The sequence below is a fragment of the Cetorhinus maximus genome, chromosome 10, assembly GCF_964194155.1.
Source record: "Cetorhinus maximus chromosome 10, sCetMax3.hap1.1, whole genome shotgun sequence".
Classification (NCBI taxonomy): Eukaryota; Metazoa; Chordata; class Chondrichthyes; order Lamniformes; family Cetorhinidae; genus Cetorhinus; species Cetorhinus maximus.
In genome coordinates, this window is record NC_135888.1 from 106,719,707 (window position 1) to 106,744,521 (window position 24,815).

The 24,815-nt window shown below is 44.4% G+C and overlaps 1 protein-coding gene across 4 annotated transcripts in view; it reads right to left on the reverse strand.

The window, feature by feature from the left end:
• Window positions 1–24,815, reverse strand: part of jade2 (jade family PHD finger 2) — a 150,967-nt gene that overhangs the window by 83,913 nt on the left and 42,239 nt on the right. For all 4 annotated transcript variants that reach the window (XR_013577818.1, XM_078550976.1, XM_078550974.1 and 1 more), the window contains exon 6: window positions 23,895–24,052. Coding sequence is in view for 3 of the 4 variants with exons in the window: in XM_078550976.1 (XP_078407102.1) it covers window positions 23,895–24,052 (158 nt within the window). In the remaining variant the exon portion in view is untranslated. The remainder of the gene's footprint in view (window positions 1–23,894; window positions 24,053–24,815) is intronic.

Here is a 24,815-nt window from a genome sequence, read left to right on the forward strand (position 1 = left end):
CCACGCCCAATGCAGGCAGCATGGTAATTTTTTGCTGCCACTGCTTTACAAGATTTCCACATGCAGCCAGCACTACCCCTCCTGTTCAGTGGCTATGCACGTCAACAGGGGCTCCAATATCACTCCTGGCTAGTGCTACTTAAAAACAGCCTGCATCTCTGACAGGGGGAGATGCATTGTGGCTGCAAGAAGTGATGGGAGTCATTTGAAAATTTGAATCTATACTCTGATACTTTCAGTAATGGCTGAAAATGCAAGAGAACGCGCACCAAAGTTTCCAGAAATTGCAATGGAGGTCGTGGTGAAAGAAGTGGAAAGAAGAAACAACACTTCTTCCATTCAGAGCCTGAGGAGGCATTGGAATGAAGCAGAGGTGGAAATCAATGCCAGGAACAAGGATGCAGAGCAGGAAGTTGTTTGACGATCTCATATGAGTTGTCAAGGTGATTGAATTCATCTTCAAATAGCATGTTCTACCATCTGCACCACTAGCCTCATCCATTGCCCATGCACTACATTCTCACCACCCACCTACCAACAATTTCTATCAATCGGTATTCAAGCCGTCAAATCATATGCTTTACCTCACTTTCACACGCTTAGCATTGTTACAAGCCTTGCATCCACAACTTATAGCTCACATAACAAAGGCAGCTATCCAACCAAGACAGCTAAATCACCAAAACAGATTGCAGGACCCTCAATGACATTCTTCCCTCTTTCTTGCAGGAGAAGTTGATGCGTAGCAGCAGGCAGCAGGAAAGAACTGGAGAAGGATAAGCGTGCCTGCATGTTTTAACCCCTATGGAGGAGACAATGTTGGCCATCTTTGGAAAGAACCTCACTGAAGCTGTGGTCACTGGTGGGACTGAAGTGACAAATGATATGGATAATTGATATGGATACTTGGCTAATCTTCCTCCTCTCATTCCACTTCTACCTCATCACACAATTTCTTTTGATTCACAAGCTGCAGTTGGCGAAAGCAAACACTTCTTACTTTCCTCTTCCCCCTCACCACAACTCAATCCTTGTTCCTTTTTCATTTCAGATACACAAGAACTGGAGCCTTCCCAATCAGTGCAGGAAGTGAAAGAAGACAGTGAAGATGAAGAGACACCATCATTCACTCTTACAATCACAGTCATCAGCTCAGAGCCTGACACTGCACATATTTTGGAGGCTAGGATAGGGGAGGGATCTGCACAAGTACACAGGAGCCAAGGCAGGAAGGGTGGTGGGCTGGGGGGTAGCACAGATGCCAGTGTGCTAAAGAGCAAAGTTGTCTCCCTATTGTATTTTGTTATTATATTTGGGTATGTAAATGCCCACCCCATCACCCAAACCACAATGAGCAATCAAATACTCTTCCCAGTGCCCACTCCAATGTGTACTTTACTGCTCAGAGGAAAATTCCAGGCCTGTGATAAGCAAATTCTATCTCTCAAAACCAATCAGAAGTGCATTTCCTACTTGTTTAATTTGAAGTTAGTCATGTGGACATTGTTGTTCTCCAACATTCTCATTTCTCCACACCCGCCTCCACCCAATTTCTCCTGAAGGCAGTGACTAATGATGCTGTACGATTATACTGGTCTCAGCAATCCTTTAAGTCGTTCTTTATGTGGAAGTCCAGAAAATAATTAGAAACTGGCTTTTTTAAAAAGTCAGGGCAAACAGCGTAAAAAAGCCAATTCTAACCTCACTTGTAGAACAAGAAAGTGCTTCCAAGTGACTTGCAAAAATCTACTAAAAGTAGCTAATTCCAAAATGAATTTCAGGCTTTTTGAGATAGGTGCTCAACGTCCGATATACAGTTCAAGATGGGTGAATTTCCCTCTTTCCATAATTTTAGTGAAAAAGTCAACGATCTTTTTGATAAAATTATGGTTGTGGTTGTTGGAAGTCAGTAATCTCAGCTCCAGGATATCACTGCAGGATTTCCTCAGGGTAGTATCTTCAGCTGCTTCATCAATGGCATGCCTTCCATCATAAGATCAGGAATGGGGATGTTTGCTGATGATTCCACAATGTTCAGCACCATTTGTGACTCGTCAAGATACTGAAGCAGTCCATGTTCAAATGCAGCAAGACCTGGACAATATCCAGGCTTAGGCTGACAACTGGCAAGTAACATTCGCGCCACACAAGTGCCAGGCAATGACCATCTCCAACAAGAGAGAATCCAACCATCACCCCTTGATGTTCAATGGCATTACAATCACTGAATCCCCCACTATCAACATCCTGGGGATTACCATTGACCGGAAACTGAGCTGGACTAGCTATATAAATACTGTGGCTACAACAGCAGGTCAGTGGCTAGGAATCCTGCGGTGAGTAACTCACCTCCTGACTCCCCAAAGCCTGTCCACCATCTACAAGGCACAAGTCAGGATTGTGATTGAATACTCTCCACTTGCCTGGATGTGTGCAGCTCCAGCAACATTCAAGAAGCTTGACACCATCCAGGACAAAGTAGCCTACTTGATTGGCACCACATCCAAAAACATTCACTCCCTCCACCACTGACGCACAGTAGCAGCAGTGTGTACCATCTACAAGATGCACTGCAGAAATTCACCAAAGCTCCTTGGACAGCACCTTCCAAACCTTAGACCATGACCATCTAGAAGGACAAGGGCAGCAGATAGAGGGGAACACCACCATCTGGAAGTTCCCTTCCAAAGTCACTCATCATCCTGACTTGGAAATATATCGCCGTTCCTTCACGGTCACTGGGTCAAAATTCTGGAACTCTCTCCCCTACAGCACTGTGAGTGTACCTACACCACATGGACTGCAGCGGTTCAAGAATGCAGCTCACTACCAGTTTCTCAAGGGCAATTAGAGATGGGCAATAAATGCTGGCCCAGCCAGCGAAGCCCACATCCCGTGAATGAATAAAAAAAGGACTGGAAAACTTCCTTCATCTGTATCTATCACTCTGCAATAATTCTAATACAGTAACACACACAATCATAGTGACTCCTAACTTAATTACTAATGGAGCTTCATGATGGTTTGTGCATCTTTAGTGATTCGCAATACAACAGTTCACTCAGCTTTCACAGCAACCCAAAAACCAGTGTCGTATAGTTTCACAGCCCCCACCAATGCAATGATCAATAGGCACTTCAAAAAGATCAGGTTAAATTTATCCCAGTCCACTTACCAACCCAAGCCCACATAGTTCCCACCTAACAGCATTTTAGCTTTGCTGACTTTGAATGCCAGCCCAGGCTCCGCTATAAGTGGGAAAGAGGCAAATCTATATCAAAATGTTGTTGTTTCACCGGTGCCGTGATGCGATTTTAACAAAGACTGAATGGGCAGGTAGGGTGTGCCACACAATGTCAAATCATTAGGGAAACCTGGCGAAATGCAGCAAAGCGGCCAGAAGAGACCAAGGTGAACATTTTTTTTTTGCAAGGGTAGCTTGGGGGCTAGGAAGAGCAGAGTCCTCCTGGTTTGACCCTCCCTACATTAGCATCTTTGTGGAATCTCCCCCCCTTCCTCCCCCAGCACATCCCCTCCAAGCACTTACCCTGTGCCAGGGTTGACTTTCTTGAGTCTCCAGTTACAGCCACCTCCAGCCCCAATTCCCACTTCTGCCCACCAGCCTTGATGTCATTTCCTTCTACTTCAGGATGGGAAAATATTAATGAAGTCTACCCACTAAAATCACCCGCCTTCTCAAGTTTTCAGACTTCTGGGTATTCTATACACACCAATCCTGTCCTGAATTAAAATTGACCCGAGTAATTCACAGAAAATAATGTCATCTTTCAACAGTGTCCTCACATCTCTCCACAATTCCCAAAACAGGAACTCCCAGCTTTCCAAGCACAGTAATTCAGAACATCCTGGCACTCAACAATCCAATTCAGAACTTTCTCCAACATCCTATTTCAATGATTCCCTCCCATCGGCTTTCTAAACCTTCCCTGTCTCTGCAGCAGACTGCTCATCATTGCACTTTATCATGGAGTAAATCAAATGAAAGTCCCCAAACAAGGCAATATTGTCAGAGGTGTGTGTCCTCTTGAAACATTTTTACCACCGTCCATTCAAATGTCTGCTGCACTCAGAAACATGTAAAAAAAGACTGTAGACAAGTTTGGCTGCAGATTTCTTCCAACTGACGTAGTTGTAATGAATAATGAACCAAGAAAGTGCATTATTTGTTCTTTAGAAGCATGTATTTTTATAATTCATTCGTGGGATGTGGGCTTCGCTGGCTGGGCCAGCATTTATCGCCCATCCCTACTTGCCCCAGAGGAGGTGGTGATGAGCTGCCTTCTTGAACCGCTGCAGTCCATGTGGTGTAGGTACACCCACAGTTCTGTTAGGAAGGGAGTTTCAGGGTTTTGACCCAGCGACAGTGAAGTAACGGCGATATATTTCCAAGCCAGGATGGTGAGTGACTTGGAGGGGAACTTGCAGGTGGTGGAGTTCCCATCTATCTGCTGCCCTTGTCCTTCTAGATGGTCGTGGTCATGGGTTGGCAGAACCCAAACTGGGTGTCAGTGAGCAGGTTATTGCTATGCAAGTGCCGCTTGATAGCACTGTTGATGACCCCTTGCATTAATTTAGTAATTGGAGAGTAGATTGACGGTGGAGAGTAGGCTGACAGTCGAGGGTAGACTGATGATTGAGAGCAGACTGATGGGGCTGCAATTGGCTGGGTTGGATTTGACCTGCTTTTTGTGTACAGGACATGCCTGGGCAATTTTCCACATAGACAGGTAGGTGGTGCCTGTGTTGTAGCTGTGATAGAACAGCTTGGTTAGGGGCACAGCAACTTCTGATGTTTCCACATCTAGTGCACAAAACAAAATCCCCTCCCCGCTTGTCTTGGGAAATGTTAGAATTCTGGCAAAATAAACTACAGGCATGGTGTCACTTTTACCAAGTAGAAATTTAAAAAGCAAAATGTCTGGCGATCATGCTCATGATTCATGTGTTTGCAAAGAGATCAATTGTTTTCTAAATTTAACCAGAGATGATAAGTTCTAAAGACAATGGTTCAAGAAATGTAAATATAAACTTCAATTCATTGTTTTCAATTGAGGTTAGTGATAAAATCTTCTACCAGTGTATAAGTAGTAGACAGGTAGCAGGAGGTGGTGTGGGTCCTATTAGGGACAAAGAGAATGATATATACTTAGAGGCACAGGACAAGACTAGAATACTTAATGAGTACTTTGTATTGGTGTTTACTAAGGAAGAGGAATAGGCAAAACATCAGTAGAAGCGAAAATGGCAGAGGTAATGGATGGGGTGAAAACTGAGAGGCAGGGGATGCTGGATAGGCTGATCATGCTTGGATGGATAAGTCACCTGGTCCAGATGGCATGCATCCCAAGTTATTAAAGGAAGTGGGGGCGGAGATAGCGAAAGGGCTTGCCTTAATTTTCCAATTTTCCCTAGATGCGAGGCGATGACAAAGGATTGGAGAGTGGCAAATGTGACATCCTTATTCAGGGAACTGTGTAAGGGCAGTCCAGGGAACTACAAGCCAGTTAGTTTAACATCAGCATTGGGTCAGGTTTTAGAAACAATAATCAGAGAAAAAAGATCAACAGGCACTTGGAGAGGTTTGAGTTAATTAAGGAGAGTCAGCCTTGATTTGTAAAAGGCAGGCCATCTTCCACTAATCTAATTGAAATTTTTTGATGAAGTAACAGAGAAGGTTGATGGTTGATGGCAGTGGATTTTCTCTATGTGGATTTTAAGAAAGCATTTGACGAAGTACCACATAAAAGGCTGGTTAACAAAATTGGGGCTCAAGAAATAGAAGGGTCAGTGTCAACTTGGGTTAAAAATAATGGCTTATGGACAGAAAATAGCAAACCATTTGGATAGGTAGACAAGGAAAAACGCTATCCACTGGCAGATTATACAAGGTAGGGGACGCAGATCTAAGACTTTGGGAAGAAATGCAAGATAAGTGTGAGGAAGAACTGTTTTATGTAACCTCCTCCAGCCCCTACTGCAGATAGTGAGGGAAAGTGTAATTGAAGTAGATGGTCAGTCATGATCCGATTGAATGGTAGAGCAGGCTCAACAGGCCGAATAGCCTACTCCCATTGCTATGTTCAGACATTGACAAAAGAGATCACAGAAAGAAGAAATTATAACCACTTAAAGATGTCAATCAAGCAAAGTCAGCAATTCACTTCTGTCATCAAAAACAGGTCCCTCTGCTGAGCTAATGTTTTTATTGGGCTGGGCTCACAGCCATGTATGAATAATGAGGTTGAGGGCTAGAGAGCCTATAATCTTCTAACACAATTGAGACAAAGTCCCAGAGAACTGAAGTGGGTCTTCTAACCAACCTGCCTTGGCACTTGCCCACTCCCGTGGCCACCACCGCTTAGTTTCCGGCGTTGGTGGACCTGACTCCATCACCACCCCTCCACCCCTGAAGCAAAATGTGAAAGTATCGGGGTACTTTTTAACTAAGGCGGGTCTGGCAAGTTAGGAAATTTCCCAACTTGAGCTACCCACCTTGGTCATTTACGGTAGCCCCTCAAGTAACCCCAGATCGAAAATAACATGGATTAATTGCAGAACAAAGCTCCATCTACAATGCTTTGGCTGAATGTCTTAATTTCAGTTTTAGATACTCCCATTGTTCACACCGCCTATCCCAATGACCCTCTGGCACTAAATTGGTCATTTCAGATAAAGTGTAAACCTTGTCGTCTGTTGTTGCTAGCTTGCACCTGTTGGCAGCTGAGTTGATCCTGTCTCATACCCAATTTATACGACAGTCAGAAGAACCAAAAGGCTAATCAATCTGAACCGGATTTGAATTCAGATCCCAAATGTATCATTCAGTCTTGTCGTTTCGCCTTACATTTTGGATCGCAACCTCCTTCTAAAAGGAAGTAACAAAAACTTGTTTTTGCCTATTTTTGTGACACCTCTTTTAATTGCGATGGTGAGCCAATCACACAGAGTGCAGTGTATTGTTGGTATCATCAAAAAAAAGTAATGTCCAGGAAAATTGTAAAGCCCACAAGATGGAGTGAAAACACTGCCCTAACAACTGCTACTATAGCTGAACTTTTGGAGCTGTATGTTCCCAGCTTTCTGAAGAATTAAAGGTGGAATTTTCCGTGCCCGCTGATGTCGGGCCTGTTCAGCGGAGTTAGTGGACAATATGGCGAGAAGGCTGGGGAGAAAAAGGACGGGGGAGCGAACGAAAAACTGAACCACCACCACCATGCTGTCTAAATCGAAAGTGAAATGAAAGTCGTGGTGGGTGAGGTCAGGTGCTGAATGGGGGTGTGATCATTGGGTGGGCGGAGATGCAGGTCAGCTCAGATGGACAAGTGAAAGTAAACCCCAGCAGGCAGCATTGAAAATGCTCAGGACATTGAGGTGAGTGTGATATGGGAAGGATACGCGGGTGTGTGAGTGTGTTTGCACGAGGCTCCGAAAGGCCCTGCCACACACATACCTCTCCCTCCAGAATCACTTGTTGGCCAGCTGCTCCCTCTGCAGTGACAGAGGATGAGGTTGAGGGGCTCACAGGCAAAGGGGGCTCGGAGGGAGAGGACAGCTTCTGAGATTCCTGAGTGGATGACCCAGGGGTGTCCAGCTGCTGCTCCTCCTCCTTTTGGGTGCCCGGGGGCCTTAGCCTGACTCCTTGAGGGGAAGGAGCACCTGGAGGGATGTTGAGGTACCCCATTTCCCTCTCGCATTGCCACTGCAGGAACTCACCCATGGCTCTCGCGATGGAGTGTAGGACTGCACACATCTCAGTGTTCTGCTGGACCAGGGTCTAAATGGTGCCACAATCCTCCCTATGCAGACCTTCAAATGTGCATACATGGGCACCACTTCATCTGAGAGCAGGCGGACGAATCCTCCAACCCGCGAGCCACTCTGTTGAGGGTTCCCAACAGCTCTGTGTGATGTTCCCAAGCCTTCTGCCGACTCTCCAGGATGAGTTGGAAGGCCAAATCCAGAGTCTAGTCATCTGACTCGGACCTAACAGATGCCTCTTCCCCAGCAGTCCTCTGAGTGCCGGGGAGCTCGACTGAACCTGCCTCCTCCTGCTGCGGATGCGTCTCCATGCGGTGACCACCAGATTGTGAACCCAAGCCTGCTCTAGATCTAGGTCCCACTGAGGTGTGTGTCTCTACACTGGTGGAGGGTGTGGGTAAGCGCTGTGATGGGTCTTCCAGGCTGCTTATTTCCAGCTCTTCAGTGGAGGAGGTGTCCTTTTTGCTGGAGGTGAGGACGTGGATGGAGCTGAGGGACTGGCTGGCTGAGGGTGTCAGTCACTTGGCAGAGCTCCCTGTGAACCAAAGTAGAGATAACTAGTGCATGGCAGCAGAGTCAAAAGCAGGAGAGAGAGCATTCACAGTTGCATTGAGAGAGGGATTTTGTGGCGCAGGATCTTCACATGGGTGTTCACTGCCAACCTCACCATTGCCGCAGGCATGGTCCATGTCTTCACCAGTCAGTACAATGGTACACTCCTCAAAGTGATTGAGGGGCTTAACGTGGGCCACTCCATCCCTGGTCTGGGACCTCTCCCTGCTCATGTGAGCAGGCTTCTCCTGCATGGAAGCAGATGGAGAGAGTGTGAGCAGGACACATGGCACTGTGTGGAATGTTTGTGTGGTGAGCAGAGCCATGAACGGGTTGAGGACGCGAGCTCCAGAGGATATGAGCCTGATGGAGATGTGAGGGTGTGTGTGAGAGTTAGTGGTGTTGTCCCTTGAGGTGTGAGATCCCTGTGGATGTGTGATGGGTTTGAGAGTGAGTTGAGAGTGATGAAAAGAGTAACTTACCCTGGCGGAACGGATGAGACTATTCATCCTGTAGCGGCACTGGGTGGCTGTTCTCTTTTGCCGGGCATTGGCGCTGACCACGTTGCCACCGCCTCCCATACTGGATTGGTGATGCTGCTGCCCCTCCTGCGGCCAGAGCGGGGGTAGAGGACATCACAGCGAGCCTCCACGGCATCTAAAAGGCGCTCGAGGGATGCATCACTAAACCAGTGCATTCCTTTTGCCTTTCGGGGCCATCCTGTCTTCTGCGCAGTAATCGTGGGCTGGAAGCATTGAGAGGTATGCGAGCGTCTGCACAGTAAATGTGGCGCCTGGCATGATGAAGCGTGAGGTGATGGCATGGCGGGTGAACAAGCACTCCCCCACCATCAAAATGCCGTGTTTCCCGGGAATGCATGATTAATACGGCGGGTTTGGGATGATACGGAGTGAAAAGCCGTCATTGTGGCTAGCAGGTAAAACGTCGTTTTCCCTGCCCGCTACCGCATTTAGTGTAAATCTGGGGTGATTCCGCCCTAAGTCTCCCAAGAATCTCATCTGTTTAAAGGGCTGCTCTCTGATTACAGTTAACTGATTTCTAAGTCACTCTGTAGCACGATAATTTTGAAATTATACACGGACAATTGGATTTGATTTTAAAAGAAGACATCAAAGCCATACCGAATTGTTTCCGAAGCCAATCATTACATACAGTCTTTTGTGGTAACCTAAAGAGATATTCATAGAGAGACACCTCTTTAAAACAAGTCCTGATGCTAAGATTCCCTCGTTAAATGTAGTTCTGATGGCAGGGTTTCAGTTTTTGAAACTTGTTTTACTTGAGAGAATATTTTCCCATATCTTCCAATTTCCCTCCCCTTCTTCTGCTCTGAAGATGGGATCTAGTTTTGGAGAACCCTCTGGTATTTCACTCAAATGCCCTTCTTCAACTACTATCCTGATAGTGCCATGTCCTGTAGGGCGAGGCCAGAGAACGCAGAGCAGGTTTCACAACCCGAGGATGCCCCAAAATGCTTCACAGCCAGTGAAGTATTTTTGAAGTGTGGTCACTGCTGTAATGTAGGAAATGGGAGAGCCAATTTACACAAAGCAAGCTCTCACAAACAGCAATGTAATTATGACCAGATAATCCATTTTTAGGTGCTGGTTTCTTGCGGGATAAGCATTAGCCAGGACAGGGGAACCTCCCCTGCTATTCTTCGAAGTAATGACATTGGATTTTTTACATCCACCTGAGACAGCAGATGGGGCCTTGTTTAACATCTTATCTGAAAGGTGGCATCTATGACAGTGCAGTACTGCACTGGAGTGTTAGCCTGGATTGTGTGAGCAAATACCTGGAGTGGGACTTGAACCCAGAACCTTGACTGCCCACTGAACAATGACTGACACCTGCCTCTAGTGGTGAGTGACAGCACAGTTTTTCAACTTCACCTTTTGTGCTTATTAATTTTCTCTGGCTGCATTTTTGTGATGGCATCACACCACTAATACACTTCAGTCTTTCTGACTCAACTCCAATTAAAAGAAATTTAGAGGTGGCACTAAATCCTCTCCTTACTGCAACATTTTTACACATACGCTTCCAAAAGACTGGAGATCATGTTCAGTTTTCCTTTTTCTCCAAGCCTATGGATACTGAAGTCAACTGTAGCGTTCTAACAGCTACCCCGGCTAAAATCAACTAACCAAAGACAGTCCTAAGATCAACCCTGATTCTGTGCATATCTTGGTCTCTTCCCCTGCATTTTCCTCGAAGTAGCTCATCTTCTTCCACCTACTGGCCTCTCTTCTAAAATCCTTAAACTTTATTGAGCCATCCCCCACACCAACAACACCTCACCCTGAGTTTCTCCCCGAGAACCATTGCATAGATTATACAGCACAGAAACAGGCCATTCAGCCCAACCTGTCTCTGCTGCACAAGACTCCTCCCATTCCATCTATCTCATCTCAGTTTTTCAGCCGATCTTTCTATTTCCTTTTCTCTCATGTTCATATCTAGTTTCCTTTTGAAAACATCTAAAGGTTATTTCTATTAACCACTTCCGGCGGTAGTGAGTTCCACACTATCTACTGTCTGAGCAAAGAAACTTCTCCTTATTTCCCTATTGGATTTATTAGTAACTCTCCTGCATTTATGGCCTCTAGTTGTGTGGAAACATTTTCTCCCTATCTACCTTTTTAAATCCATTCATAATTGCAAAGGTTTCTTATGAGGTTAGCTTTATGTCTTCCCTTTCCCGGCAGCTGTAATATCACAGTTCCGATATGATCCCTGTACATCTTTTTTGTACTTTCCCCAATAATTCTATGTCCTCTTTTATAGTCGCAGACTAGAACTATGCACAGTACTCTTAAGCGCGGCCTGACCAGGGTCCTATATAAGTTTAACACAACTTTACTTTTGAATTTTGTACCTCTGGGAAATATATCCCTGTGCTTTATTACTATTTTAAATTATTTTGCTGGCCTTAAATGCTGCTCTTAATGATTTGTTCACTTGGATTCCTAGATCCCCTTTCTTCCCTAGTCTCAGTTTCTTATTTTTTTAGGTGCAGATGACGTTTCTGATTTTCCTAGCAAAGTGCATCACTTCAAATTTATCTGTGTTAAAGTGCATTTAGCACTTAACTGCTCAGTCTGCAGGTATTCTGACGTCTTCTTTAATGTTGCAATCTTTCTCAGCGTTAGCTATACACCCCATATATTGAGTTGCTTGTTCCCAAGTCCAAATCATTAATGTAAATTATGAATACCCGTGATTCCAGCACTGCCCTTTATACTTTATAATCAGAATAGCTACCCTTTACCTTTACTTTGTGCTTTCCATCTTTTTAGCCAATTTCAGATATTTGTCCCGACACCACATCCCCTAATCTTTGTCCCTAACTTAAATGTGGTACCCTATCTGAAGCCTTTTGAAAATCCAAGTATATGATATCTACTGCATTGCCCTTGTCTACTCTTTACTTTACCTCTTCTAAGAATTTTATCAGGTTAGTATTGCATGATTTTCAGAATCCACACTGACTATTTTTTGATATTTTTTCTGTCTCAAAACGATCTTCCATCACTTCCTTTAGTATAGGTTCCAATATCTAGCCTGTCACTGACATTAAGCTGAATGGGCTATAGTTCCCAGCTTTTGTTCCAACTCCCTTTCTATAGATAGGAACAATATTAACCACTCGCAAGTCCTCTGGCACTACACCATCTTCTATAAAACTTTTGTATATATAAACTGGTACCTCTGCCATCTCCTTCCTGGTTTGAGTTTGCAGAGGTGCATACCATCAAGACTTGGGGTTTTATCCTCTTTTAGTGTTTACTAGTTTGTCAATTATCTTCTGCGAATTTTATATTTTTAAGCTCATCCTCTGAAGCATGGGTTCTCAGCTGGGGTGGTTTCAATGGATATACCAGTGCCTTCCGTTTTCTAACACACAGACAATTTAAAGTAAGTTTAATGTTGATTTCCCAAAGGTTACAGCATCCGTGACACAGTTTTACCTTCCAGCTTGACACCGGCAATGCATGAGGACAGAGCCGTCACTTGGTCCCAGAGGCTAATGGTCAACAGTCCAGTTTTGTGTTGTCATGGAGACAGTATCCAGTCTCAGCAGGTGCGTTCTGCTCAGCTCATGACTAATGGACAAGAGTGAAGCAAGTGCTGGTCCTGCCATCAACACCATCAGTCTCATTAGCACTTTATCAGCTTCAGTGACAGTCTATCGAACGCACACAGCGACAGTCCACCGACCGCACACAGCGACAGTCTACCGACCGCACACAGCGACAGTCTACCGACCGCACACAGCGACAGTCTACTGACCGCACACAGCGACAGTCTACCGACCGCACAGCGACAGTCTATCGACCGCACACAGCGACAGTCTACCGACCGCACAGTGACAAGCCTGCCAACCGCAGAGTGACAAGTCTGCCAACCGCAGAGTGACAAGCCTACCAACTACAGTCACAAGCCTGCCAACCGCAGAGTGACAAGTCTGCCAAACATACAGCGACAGTCTACCAAACACACAGCGACAGTCTACCAAACACACAGCGACAGTCCATCAATGGCACAGTGACAGTCTACTAACCACACAGTGTCAGGCTACCAAACAGACAGTGATAGGTTGCCAAACAAACAGTGACAGTATAGTAATCACACATTGACAGTCTACCAGCTGCACAGTAACAGTCTACGAACCACACAGTGACAGTCTACCAACCGCACAGTGATAGCCCATCAACCGCACAGTGACAGTCTACTAACCGCACAGTGACAGTCCATCAACCGCACAGTGACAGTCCATCAACAGCACAGTGACAGTCCATCAACCGCATAGTGACAGTCCATCAACCGCACAGTGACAGTCCATCAACCGCACAGTGACAGTCCATCAACCGCACAGTGACAGTCTACTAACCACACAGTGACAGTCCATCAACCGCACAGTGACAGTCCATCAACTGCACAGTGACAGTCTACTAATCACACAGTTAACTGGCTTAAACAGGTTTTCAGAAGCTAGATTCAGAGTGTATAAAGGCAAGCCATCTACAGTGCTGCTTTTGTCTGCACTGGAGTGCTGCTTTTGTCTGCACTGGAGTGCTGCTTTGGGCTGCATTAGAGTGCTTCAGGTGGAGTTTGGTGAGAGAGGGAGTTCGGTAAGGAGGGGAGGAGAGATCCTTTCATTTTCTACCTTTCCTCAGTAAGAAGAGCGGCAGCCTTGTTAAATAGCACCTGGTGACTATTTCGTCTGTCCTTAATATTCTCTAAGCTAGAGGAAGTAAAAGTAAAGGGAGTCATTTAAGGTTAAGTCATGGCAAGTCAGCTCAGCCAAGTGAAATGCTCCTCCTGTGTGATGTCAGGGACACTTCCAGTGTCCAGCGTGACCAAGTGTGCAGGAACTGTCTCCTGCTGCAGCTACTCAGGATCCATGTTTTGGAGCTGGAGCTGAGGCTGGAGTCACTGTGGAGCATCCACAAGGACGAGATCTTCGTGGATAGCACGTACAGTGAGATGGTCGCACTGCAGGTAAAGAGTGCACAGGCAGAAAGGGAATGGGTGACCGCCAGGCAGAGTGGAGGCATTAGGCAGGTAGTGCAGGAGTCCCCATTTCTCTCTTCAACAGATTTTCTATTTTGGATACTGCTGGAGGAGATGGTTTTTCAGGGGAATGCGGCAACAGCCAAGTCTGTGGCACCATGAGGTGGCTCAGCTGCACGGAGGGGGGGGGGGGGGGGGGGGGCTAGAAAAACGAGTGGGGGAGCAATAGTGCTAGGAGATTCTATTGTAAGGGGAACAGACAGGTGTTGCTGTGGCCGTAGACATGACTCCAGGATGGTACGTTGCCTCCCTGGTACCAGGGTCAAGGATGTCACTGAACAGCTGCAGGACATTCTGAAGGGGGAGGGTAAGCAGCCATGTCCATAGCGGTACCAACGACATAGGTAAAAAGAGGGATGAGGTCCTGAAAGCAGAATATAGGGAGCTAAGTAATAAATCAAAAGGTAGCAATCTCAAGCTTACTCCCAGTGCCACGTGCTTGCAAAATCAGGAATAGGAGAATAGACCAGATGAATGTGTGGCTGGAGAGATGGTGTAGGAGGGACGGATTTAGATTGCTGAGGCATTGGGACCGATTCCAGGGAAGATGGGACCTGTACAAGCTGGATGGGTTGCACTCCAGCAGGACCAGAAACAATATCCTTGCAGAAGTATTTGCTAGTACTGTGGGGGAGGGTTTAAACTAGGTTGGCAGTGGGATGGGTACCTGAGTGGGGAGACACAAGAGAGGGAAACAAAGATAGGAAGAAAAGACAGAAAAGTAGAAAGCAAAAAAGTGGAAGGCAGAGGAAACGAGAGCTAGCAGTAGGTAGGGCCATAGTACAAAAATAAATGTGTAAAAATATTAAAAAGACAGGTCTAAAGACACTGCACCTGAATGCCCAGAGCATTTGCAATAAGGTAGATGAATGAACAGTGCAAATAGATGTAAAAGGATATGATAGATTTCGATTACAGAGACATGGCTGCAGAGTGACCAAGGCTAGAAACCGAATATCCAAGGGTGCTTGATATTTAGGACGGACAGGCAAATAGGAAAAGGAAGTAGCGTGGTGTTGTTAGTTAAGGATGAAATCAGTGCAATAAAGAGGATATTGGCTCAGAAAATCTAGATATAGAATCAGTCTGGATGGAGCTAAGAAGCAACGAGGGGCGGAAAACATTAGTGGGAGTTGTCTACAGGCCTCCAAACAGTAGTGATAAGGTAGGAGGCGGCATTAAACAGGAAATTAGAGATGCATGTAACAAGGGTGCTACAGTAATCATGGGTGACTTTAATCTACATATAGACTGTGTTAACCAAATTAGCATTAATACTCTGGTGGTTGAATTCCTGGATGTGTACGAGATGGTTTTTTAGACCAGTATGTCGATGAACTGACTAGGGAACAGGCTATCCTAGATTTGGTACTGTGCAATGGTTAATTAATAATCTTGTTGTGCAGGGAACAGTCCTTTAGGGAACAGTGACCATAACATGATAGAATTCTTCATTAGAATGGAAAGTGATGTAGCCCAATTTGAAACTAGGGTCCTATAACTAAACAAAGGAAACTATGAAGGTATGAGGCATGAGTAGGCTAAGATAGGCTGGGGAACTTCATTAAAAGGCATGACGTGGATAGGCAATGGCTAATATTTAAGGAAGGGATGTATGCATTGCAACAGTTATATATTCCTTTCTGGCGCAAAAACACAACTAGGAAAAGCGGCCCAACCACGGCTAACAAAAGAAATTAAGGATAGTATTAGATCCAAAGAGGACTCATATAAAGTTGCTAGAAAAAGTAGCAAGCCTGAGGATTGGGAGCAGTTTAGCATTCAGCAAAGGAGGGCAAAGAGTTTGATTAAGAGGGGAAAAATAGAGTATGAGGGTAAACTCACAAGGAACATAAAAGAGCACTGTAAAAGCTTCTATAAGAATGTAAAAAGAGAAAGATTAGTGAAGACAAATGTAGGTCCCTTACAGTGTGAAACAGGAGAATTTATAATAGAGAACAAGGAAATGTCAGGGCATTAAACAACTACTTTAGCTCTGAGGAAGATACAAACAACTTCCCAGAAATGCCAGGGAACCAAGGGTCTAGTGAGAAGGAGGAATTGGAGGAAATTAGTATTACTAAAACAATAGTGCTGGAGAAATTAATGGGACTGAGAGCCGATAAATCCCCAGGACCTGATAATCTACATCCCAGGGTTCGAAAGGAGGTGGCCATGGAAATAGTGGATTCGTCGGTTGTCATCTTCCAAAATTCTATAGATTCTGGAACAGTCCCGGCAGATTGAAGGGTGGCAAATGTAACCCCACTATTTAAAAAAGGAGGGAGGGAGAAAACAGTGAATTACAGACCGGTTAACCTAACAGCGGTAGTAGGGAAAATGCTAGAGTCTATTATAAAGGATGTGATAACAGAACACTTCGAAAATATCAACGAGATTAGACAAATACAACATGGATTTATGAAAGGCAAATCATGTTTGACAACCCTACTGGAGTTTTTGAGGACATAACTAGCAGAATAGATAAGTAAGAACCAGTGGATGTGGTGTATTTGGATTTTCAGAAAGCTTTTGATAAAGTCCCACATAAGAGGTTAGTGTATAAGATTAAAGCACATGGGATTGGGGGTAATATATTGGCATGAATTGAGAATTGGTCAGCAGACAGGAAGCAGAAAGTAGGAATAAATAAGTCATTTTTGGAATGGCAGGTGATGATTAGTGGGGTACTGCAGGGATCAGTGCTTGGGCCCCAGCTATTCACAATATATGTCAATGATTTGGATGAGGGAACCAAATGTAACATTTCCAAGTTTGCTGACAACACAAAACTAGGTGGGAATGAGTGGTGAAGAGGATGTTAAGAGGCTTCAAGGCAATTTGGACAAGTTGAGTGAGTGGGCAAATACATGGCTGATGCAGTGTAACATGGATAAGTGTGAAGTTATCCACTTCGGTAGGAAAAACAGAATGGCAGAGTATTATTTAAATGATGATAGATTGGGAAATGTTGATGTACAAAAGGACCTGGGTGTCCTTGAACACCAATCACTAAAAGCAAGCATGCAGGTGCAGCAAGCTCTTAAGAATGCAAATAGTATGTTGGCCTTCATTGCGAGAGAATTTGAGTACAGGAGCAAGGATGTCTAATGTCCTTTATGGAAGGAAATCTGCTGTCCTTACCTGGCCTGGCCTATGTGTGACTCCAGAACCACAGTAGTTGACTCTTAAATGCCCTCTGAATTAGGTTGGGTAATAAATGCTGGCCTGGCCAGTGAGGCCCACATCCCATGAATGAATTTTAAAAAAGCTGTACAGGGACTTGGTGAGACCACACCTGGAGTACTGTGTGCGGTTTTGGTCCCCTTACTTAAGAAAGGATATAATTGCCATAGAGCGAGTGCAGCGAAGGTTCACCAGGCTGATTCCTGGGATGGCAGGATTGTCGTATGAGGAGAGATTGGGCTGACTAGGCCTGTATTCACTGGAATTTAGAAGAATGAGAGGGGATCTCATTGAAACATATAGAATTCTGACAGGGATGGACAGACTGGATGCAGGGATGATGTTTCCTCTGACTGAAGGGTCGAGAACAAGGGGTCACAGTCTCAGGATATGGGGTAGACCATTTAGGACTGAGATGAGGAGAAACTTCTTCACTGAGAGGGTGGTGAACCTGTGGAATTCTCTACCACAGAGGGCTGTGGAAACCAAGCCACTGAATATATTTAAAAAGGAAATAGATAGATTCTCGACTTTTTTTTTTATTTGTTCATGGGATGTGGATGTCGCTGGCCAGGCCAACATTTATTACCCATCCCGAGTTGCCCTAGTTCAGAGGCAATTTAAGAGTCAACCTTGGGTCTGGAGTCACATTTAGGCCAGACCAGGTAAGGACAGCAGATTTCCTTCCCTAAAGGACATGAGTGAACCAGATGGGTTTTTAGAACAATCGACAATGGTTTCCTGGTCATCATTAGGCTTTTAATTCCAGGTTTTTACTGAATTCAAATTCCACCATTTGCCATGGGGGGATTCGAAACCGGGTCCCCAGAGCGTTACCCTGGGTCTCTGGATTACTAGTCCAAGGTGTCTCTGGATTACTTTCAAGGTGTCAAGGGGTATGGGGAGAGAGCAGGAGTATGGCATTGAGATAGAGAATCAGCCATGATCATATCGAATGGCGGAACAGGCTCGAAGTGCCGAATGACCTACTCCTGCTCCTATTCTCTATGTTTCTATATTTCTGTGAGACTCTACTAACCGCACAATGACAGTCTACCAACCGCACAGTGACTGTCTACCAACCGCACAGTGACTGTCTACCAACCGCACAGTGACTGTCTACCAACCGCACAGTGACTGTCTACCAACTGCAGTGACTGTCTACCAACTGCAGTGACTATCTCCCAACCGCACAGTGACTGTCTACCAATCTCACAGTGACTATCTACCAACTGCACACTGACAATCTACCAACTGCACACTGACAGTCCACCAACCGCACAGTGACTGTCTACCAACCACACAGTGACAATCTACTGCACACTGACAGTCTACTAATGACACAATGACAGTCTACCAACCTCACTTTATATTTTTCTTATATTCTGTGATAACCTGATTTTGTAATTTCCCTTTGCCTTCCAGATAGTTTTTTTAACATCCCTCCTAAGTTCCTTGTATTCCCTTCTGTCCATCTCTCCTTTAATATGTAAGTAGTACTTATGTATCTTTTTCTTTAGATTCAATTTTCATTTTCATTTTTTTTCATCTATAGTGTCCCCAAGGTTAGCTTGCTTGCTTTTGGCTTTTAGTAGAATATGTTTCTCTTGAACTCTATTGCCCTTTCAAAGATTTCCCACAGCTTTTTTTCTTTGTTTTTCAAGATTTTCTCCCAATTGACTTTCACAGAATCACACAGCGCAGAAGAGGCCCTTCGGCCCATCGAGTCTGCACCGACACGTGAGAAACACCTGACCTACCTACCGAATCCCATTTACCAACACTTGGACCATAGCCTTGAATGTTATGACGTGCCAAGTGCTCATCCAGGTACTTTTTAAAGGATGTGAGGCAACCCGCCTCCACCATCCTCTCAGGCAGCGCATTCCAGAGCGTTACCACACTCTGGGTAAAAAAAGTTTTTCCTCACATCCCCCTTAAACCTCCTGCCCCTCACCTTGAACTTGTGTACCCTCGTGACTGACCCTTCAACTAAGGGGAACAGCTGCTCCCTATCCACCCTGTCCATGCCCCTCATAATCTTTGACACCTCGATCAGGTCGCCTCTCAGTCTTCTCTGGCTCCAACTAAAACAACCCAAGTCTATCCAACCTCTCTTCATAACTAAAATGTTTCATCCCAGACAACATCCTGGTGAATCTCCTCTGCAGCCCCTCCAATGCAATCACATCCTTCCTATAATGTGGCAACCAGAATTGCACACAGTACTCTAGCTGTGGCCTCACCAAGGTTCTATACAACTCCAACATGACCTCCCTACTTTTGTGATCTATGCCTCGATTGATAAAGGCAAGTGTCCCATATGCCTTTTTCACCACCCCACTAACATGCCCCTCCTCCTTCAGAGATCTATGGACACAAACGCCAAGGTCCCTTTGTTCCTCAGAACTTCCTAGTGTCATGCCGTTCATTTAATATTTCCTTGTCAAATTACTCCTTCCAAAGTGTATCACCTCACACTTTTCAGGGTTAAATTTCATCTACCACTTATCTGCCCATTTGATCATCTCATCTATATCTTCCTGTAACCCAAGACACTCAACCTCACTGTTAACCACCCGGCCAATCTTTGTGTCATCCGCAAACTTACTAATCCTCCCCACCCCCACATAGTCATCTATGTCGTTCATATAAATGATGATTTATAGGGGATCCAGCACAGATCCCTGTGGTATGCCACTGGACACTGGCTTCCAGTCACTAAAGCAGCCTTCTGTCATCACCCTCTGTCTCCTACAACTAAGCCAATTTTGAATCCACCTTATCAAATTACCCTGTATCCCATGTGCATTTGCCTTCTTTATAAGTCTCCCATGTGGGACCTTGTCAAAGGCTTTGCTGAAATCCATATAAACTACATCAACTGCACTACCCTCATCTACACACCTGGTCACCTCCTCAAAAAATTCAATCAAATTTGTTAGGCATGACCTCCCTCTGACAAAGCCATGCTGACTATCCCTGATCAAACCTTGCCTCATAAGTTTAACTCTCATTCCCTCCTAATTTGCTCTTTTCCAAACTATACCTTAGCCTTTGTCTTACTTAAGTCACTTTTGATCCTATTCTTGAACTTTAATGTTGTAATCACTATTACTATTATGTTCTCATTCTCTTGTTTCTCCTATCTGTTCTGGTTCATTACCCATTACAAGATCCAGCAGTGATTTTTTTCCTTGTTGGATTTTTTACATACTGAGTGGCAAAAAAGTTCTCTATACATGAGATGGTGCGTAGTGGTAATATCACTGGACTAGGCCCAGACTAATGGTTGGAGACATTGGTTCAAATCCCACCATGGAAAGTGGTGGAACTTAAATTCATTTAAGAAAACCAGGAATTGAAAGCTAATCTCAGTAATGGTTCCTGTAGTATAAGGGTCTGGCATGTACAGGGTTAACATGGGACTGAGTATAGTACCACCCACACTGTACTGTAACAGAACACATAACCCGCACCTCAGGATCAGTCTCGTGTTGGACAAAGTCGGGTGCACAAGCAAGCGTGGAGACAGCAACCTAGTTTGAACCCTTTACTGTATATATGCACATTGCTCTTGCATTTGATAAATATATACAGTTAACCTACTTAAGACTACAAAGACTTCACCAAGACCTACCGGACAGTATCTGACACACTACAACATAGTGGCAACAAATGGAACTATTCAAAACCTCAAAGTTAAAACCCTGGAAAACTGAAGGAAAAATCAAAAGAAGCATTCTGACCTGAAGAAAAGCTCAAGAAGCAAAGGCGTGGAAGGAAATCAACAATGAAAAGTTCAAAAGAAAGGCTTGGAAGCTGAAGGCAGAAATTAAATTCTTCACTGCAGCAGAAGACTCCTTTGAATTCCATGGAAGTCAGCTTCAATAACCAGAGTGCAGAATCAGCAGACCTAGCAGGGTGAGCTAAAACATTTATATTTCAAGATACAACAAGTCCTGAGAAACTGTTAAAAAGTTCAGTAGTCAAGAATTGTCATTTAAAAACTCCGTTGGAAAAAAAACAGATTCCTGAGCCGGCGCCTGAACACTTGTCGTCCGAGCTCACTCCAAAAAAGAGAAAAAAACATATTTCATTAATTTGGAAGAATTGGGACTAAAGAATCAGCTTTAAAGACCAGCAAAGGCCCAGGATTCAACACTTCCATGATCCTAAAGTTTAGCACTGAAAAGGGGCAGTCTGCAGCTAGTCAATCCAAGCAGCCATTGTATAAAATCTTTTCAAGGCTGAGCGCAAGTGGCAGCCCAAGTGCAGGTAAACCCTTTGCCTTCAAATGAGCGGTGTCGCCATCTTGAATATCAGCATCTTCTTAAAGCTGAAATGACACTTTAAAATCTTTTAACCATGGATCAGGAATCCACTCTTCCTGATCAATTTGGATTTATCCAAGGCCCAGATTGATCACATAATTGGGGGCTTTGGAGAAAAAGATTAATTAGATACCCAATTGCTTCAAGTCTGGATAAAAAGACAGAAGCTGTTTAACAGTTTAACAGGCTGCTTCACTCATTAGACCCAATAGCAGATAACATTATTGCTAGACAAGGAATCAAAGAGTCATGTGTGAAATTTGAAATAGTGCTAAAATCATCCGATATTTATTTTAATCTAAGAAGTAACAAAATCCTCTAAAAGGCTAAATTTAATAAACATGTCCAGCAGCTAGGAGAACCTGTCGACTCATTCATTAATGATCTGTACAGGATCGGCCAAAGGCTACGAATATGGAGACCTAAAATCTGAACCTATCAGGGATAGAATAGTTGTAGCAGTAGCAGAAGACGCACTCTTAAACATGCTACAAGCGAAGGAAGATCTAACCCTCAAGAAAGCTATCCAGATTCTTAGGCAGTCTGAACTCTGTGTGCAGCACAGGTCCATTTTAAGAGGAGAAAGTAAATTGTGGTGCAAAGGAAACACCACAATCCAGTTAGTTAAACAGCACAGAAACATGGACACTCCAGGCCAAGGGAAGCAATACCCTAACCGACCAGCAAAGCAACCATGTCAGCACTGTGGAACAAAGCGCCCCCACTGGCAACATCAATGTCCTGCAATTTCAACCCAATGCTTTCAATGTAACAGAATTGGACACTTTGGCAAACTGTGCAAGGCCAAAGCTTTTAAACTCACAGATGACCCAAAGATGATTCATGAGGTCGAGGCTGCACGCCAAGAGGACGAACAGCCATGCTTCTTGGGTGAGGTCAAAGATCCTGGCTTTTTGTTCTGGAATGCAGACATTTCGGTTCATGGCCATCTCACAAACTTTAAATTGGACAGGGGAGCCAGTGTTACACTCCTATCAGACAAGGAACCGTGACTGAGACACCTCTGGTTTTGAACAACAGACACACCACTCTGTGGGCCTGAAGAAATCTGACTCCTGGTCATTGGCATGATTCTGGAACCACTAAGATATGAAGTCAAACAAATCTTCGAGCTGATGTACCACCCACACAGGGATGTAGAGAACAATTGACCTGCACCTGGAGGTCTGTCTATTGTTGAACAGACCAGTGTGCACAAGCAAGCATGGAGACAGCTCCAAGCTTGAAGCTTTTACTGTATATATGTACATAGTTCTTATAGTTAATAAATATATACAGTTAACCTACTTAAGACTATGAAGATTTCATTCAGATCCCCCACTGGACAGCATCCAACACCCCATAAAAACCCATCTGGTTCACTAGTGTTCTTTAGGGAAGGAAACCTGCCATCCTTACATGGTCTGGCCTATATGAATCCAGATCCACAATAATGTGCTTGACTCTGTGTTTAACTGCCCAATGAAATTGCCTAGGAAGACACTCAGTCTGAGGGCAATTAAGGGTGGACAACAAATGCTGGCCTTGCCAGCAACACCCACATCCCATGAAAGAATAAAAGGAATGTTAAAACTCAACTTCCTTTTTTTCTTCGATTACTTCTATCTGCCACTTTATTTGGGTGTGGCTGAAATGAAATCGCCAATGATTATTTATAATTCTCAGCCTACTACTAACCTCCGAGTTACTAACAAACTTCCTCCTCCAATTCCCTCCCACTATTTGATGGTCTACAGTATATCTCTCTCATGTTGATAGTCTTTTAACTCAATCCATAAAAATTTTCTGTTGGTCAATGACTAATCCTCACTGCCCTTGGCCCCTCTCCTCTGATTTCACTGGCATCCTGTTCTCTCTTGATCTCTTCCCCATAGAAGTTCTAACAATGTTCATGACCAGCCCTTCCACGTTGCCATTTTATGTAGCCTCTCCATTCTTATGGCTTTTCTCACAAAGCCTTCTTTGACCACTTCCTTGTGTCCTTTATGCCCCACATTTCCTACCCACTCACAACCCTTCAGCCTCCACCCGTGGAAAAATCTCTCCCCAGAACATCTACAATTACACTCTCAACCTGTCAACTGTCTAGACTTTGGCCGTGCATTAATCAGTATACTTCTGCAACTATCAGTCTTCTCAAGCATTCCCTCTCCTTCATCTTTGGTGCCCTGGTGTTCAGTATAATCTGTACCCTCTGTCCTGGTGGATCCCCCCCCCGCCCCCCGCATTTCCAGCAATGGCTTCTCTTCCCAAGTAACAGGCACTCTATAAATGAAAGCTGTTATTGTTGTTGCGCACATCCCAGTAACAAAACAATATACTTTAACAGATTTGCTAATAAATCACATGTCATGTCTATGCATTGTAGCACCAGGACCACTCAGGAGTGACATAGAACAACCAAAACCTACTGTGACCTACCTCACCACTGGTTCGGGGATTGACTCAGTATTAGCTGGCACCTGAACGCCCTTTTCCCATTCCTGTCGCCATGGGTCAGCTAGTATATAGTACTCGTCCGCATTTAGCTGGTATGACTCAGGAAGCTTCATGGCAGTGATCAGATCTGTTCGAAAAACCTTTTGGGACAAAGCAAGAGACAAAGTGTTAGCTTTTGCTGATCCCTTGACAGTCTCTTCATAGAATAAAGCTTTCTTTTGAGAGGGAGGTCAAGTTTGACACAACAAGTTTTTACAACGACATTAAAAGACAAAGGGTGGTCAAAGGTAGAGGTGTTCCCTTTAAAAGCGGATGGAGGCAATACTGCAAATGAAATAAAGAAATGGCAGACCTGCTGAATAATTACTTTATGTCAATCTTCACAGTAGAGGAGGTGGATCATATATCTGGCGTTCCATGGAAATTAATAATGAATCAGGGATTGGAGCTCACTCATGTTAAATTCAGCCAGAAAACAAAATTAGAAAAAAATAATTAATAAATAAACTGTTCCCTCCGTGACACCCTGGTCTGTTCCACAATCACTCCCAACACCCTCATCGCTTCCCACAGTACCTTTCCCTGGAGAAACAGTGGCGTAGAGGTAATGTCACTAGACTATTAATCCAGAAGCCCAGTAACGTTCTGGGGACAATTGTTCAAATCTCACCACGGCAGCTGGTGAAATTTATATTCGATTAATAAAATGTGGAATTGAAAGCTAGTCTCAGTAAGAGAAACCATGAAATTATCATTGATTGTCATAAAAACCCATCCAGTTCACTAATGTCCTTCAGGGAAGGAAATCTGCCATCCTTACCCAGTCTGGCCTACATGGGACTCCAAACCTGCAGCAATGTGGCTGATTCTTAACTGCACTCAAGTGCAATTACAGGTGGACAA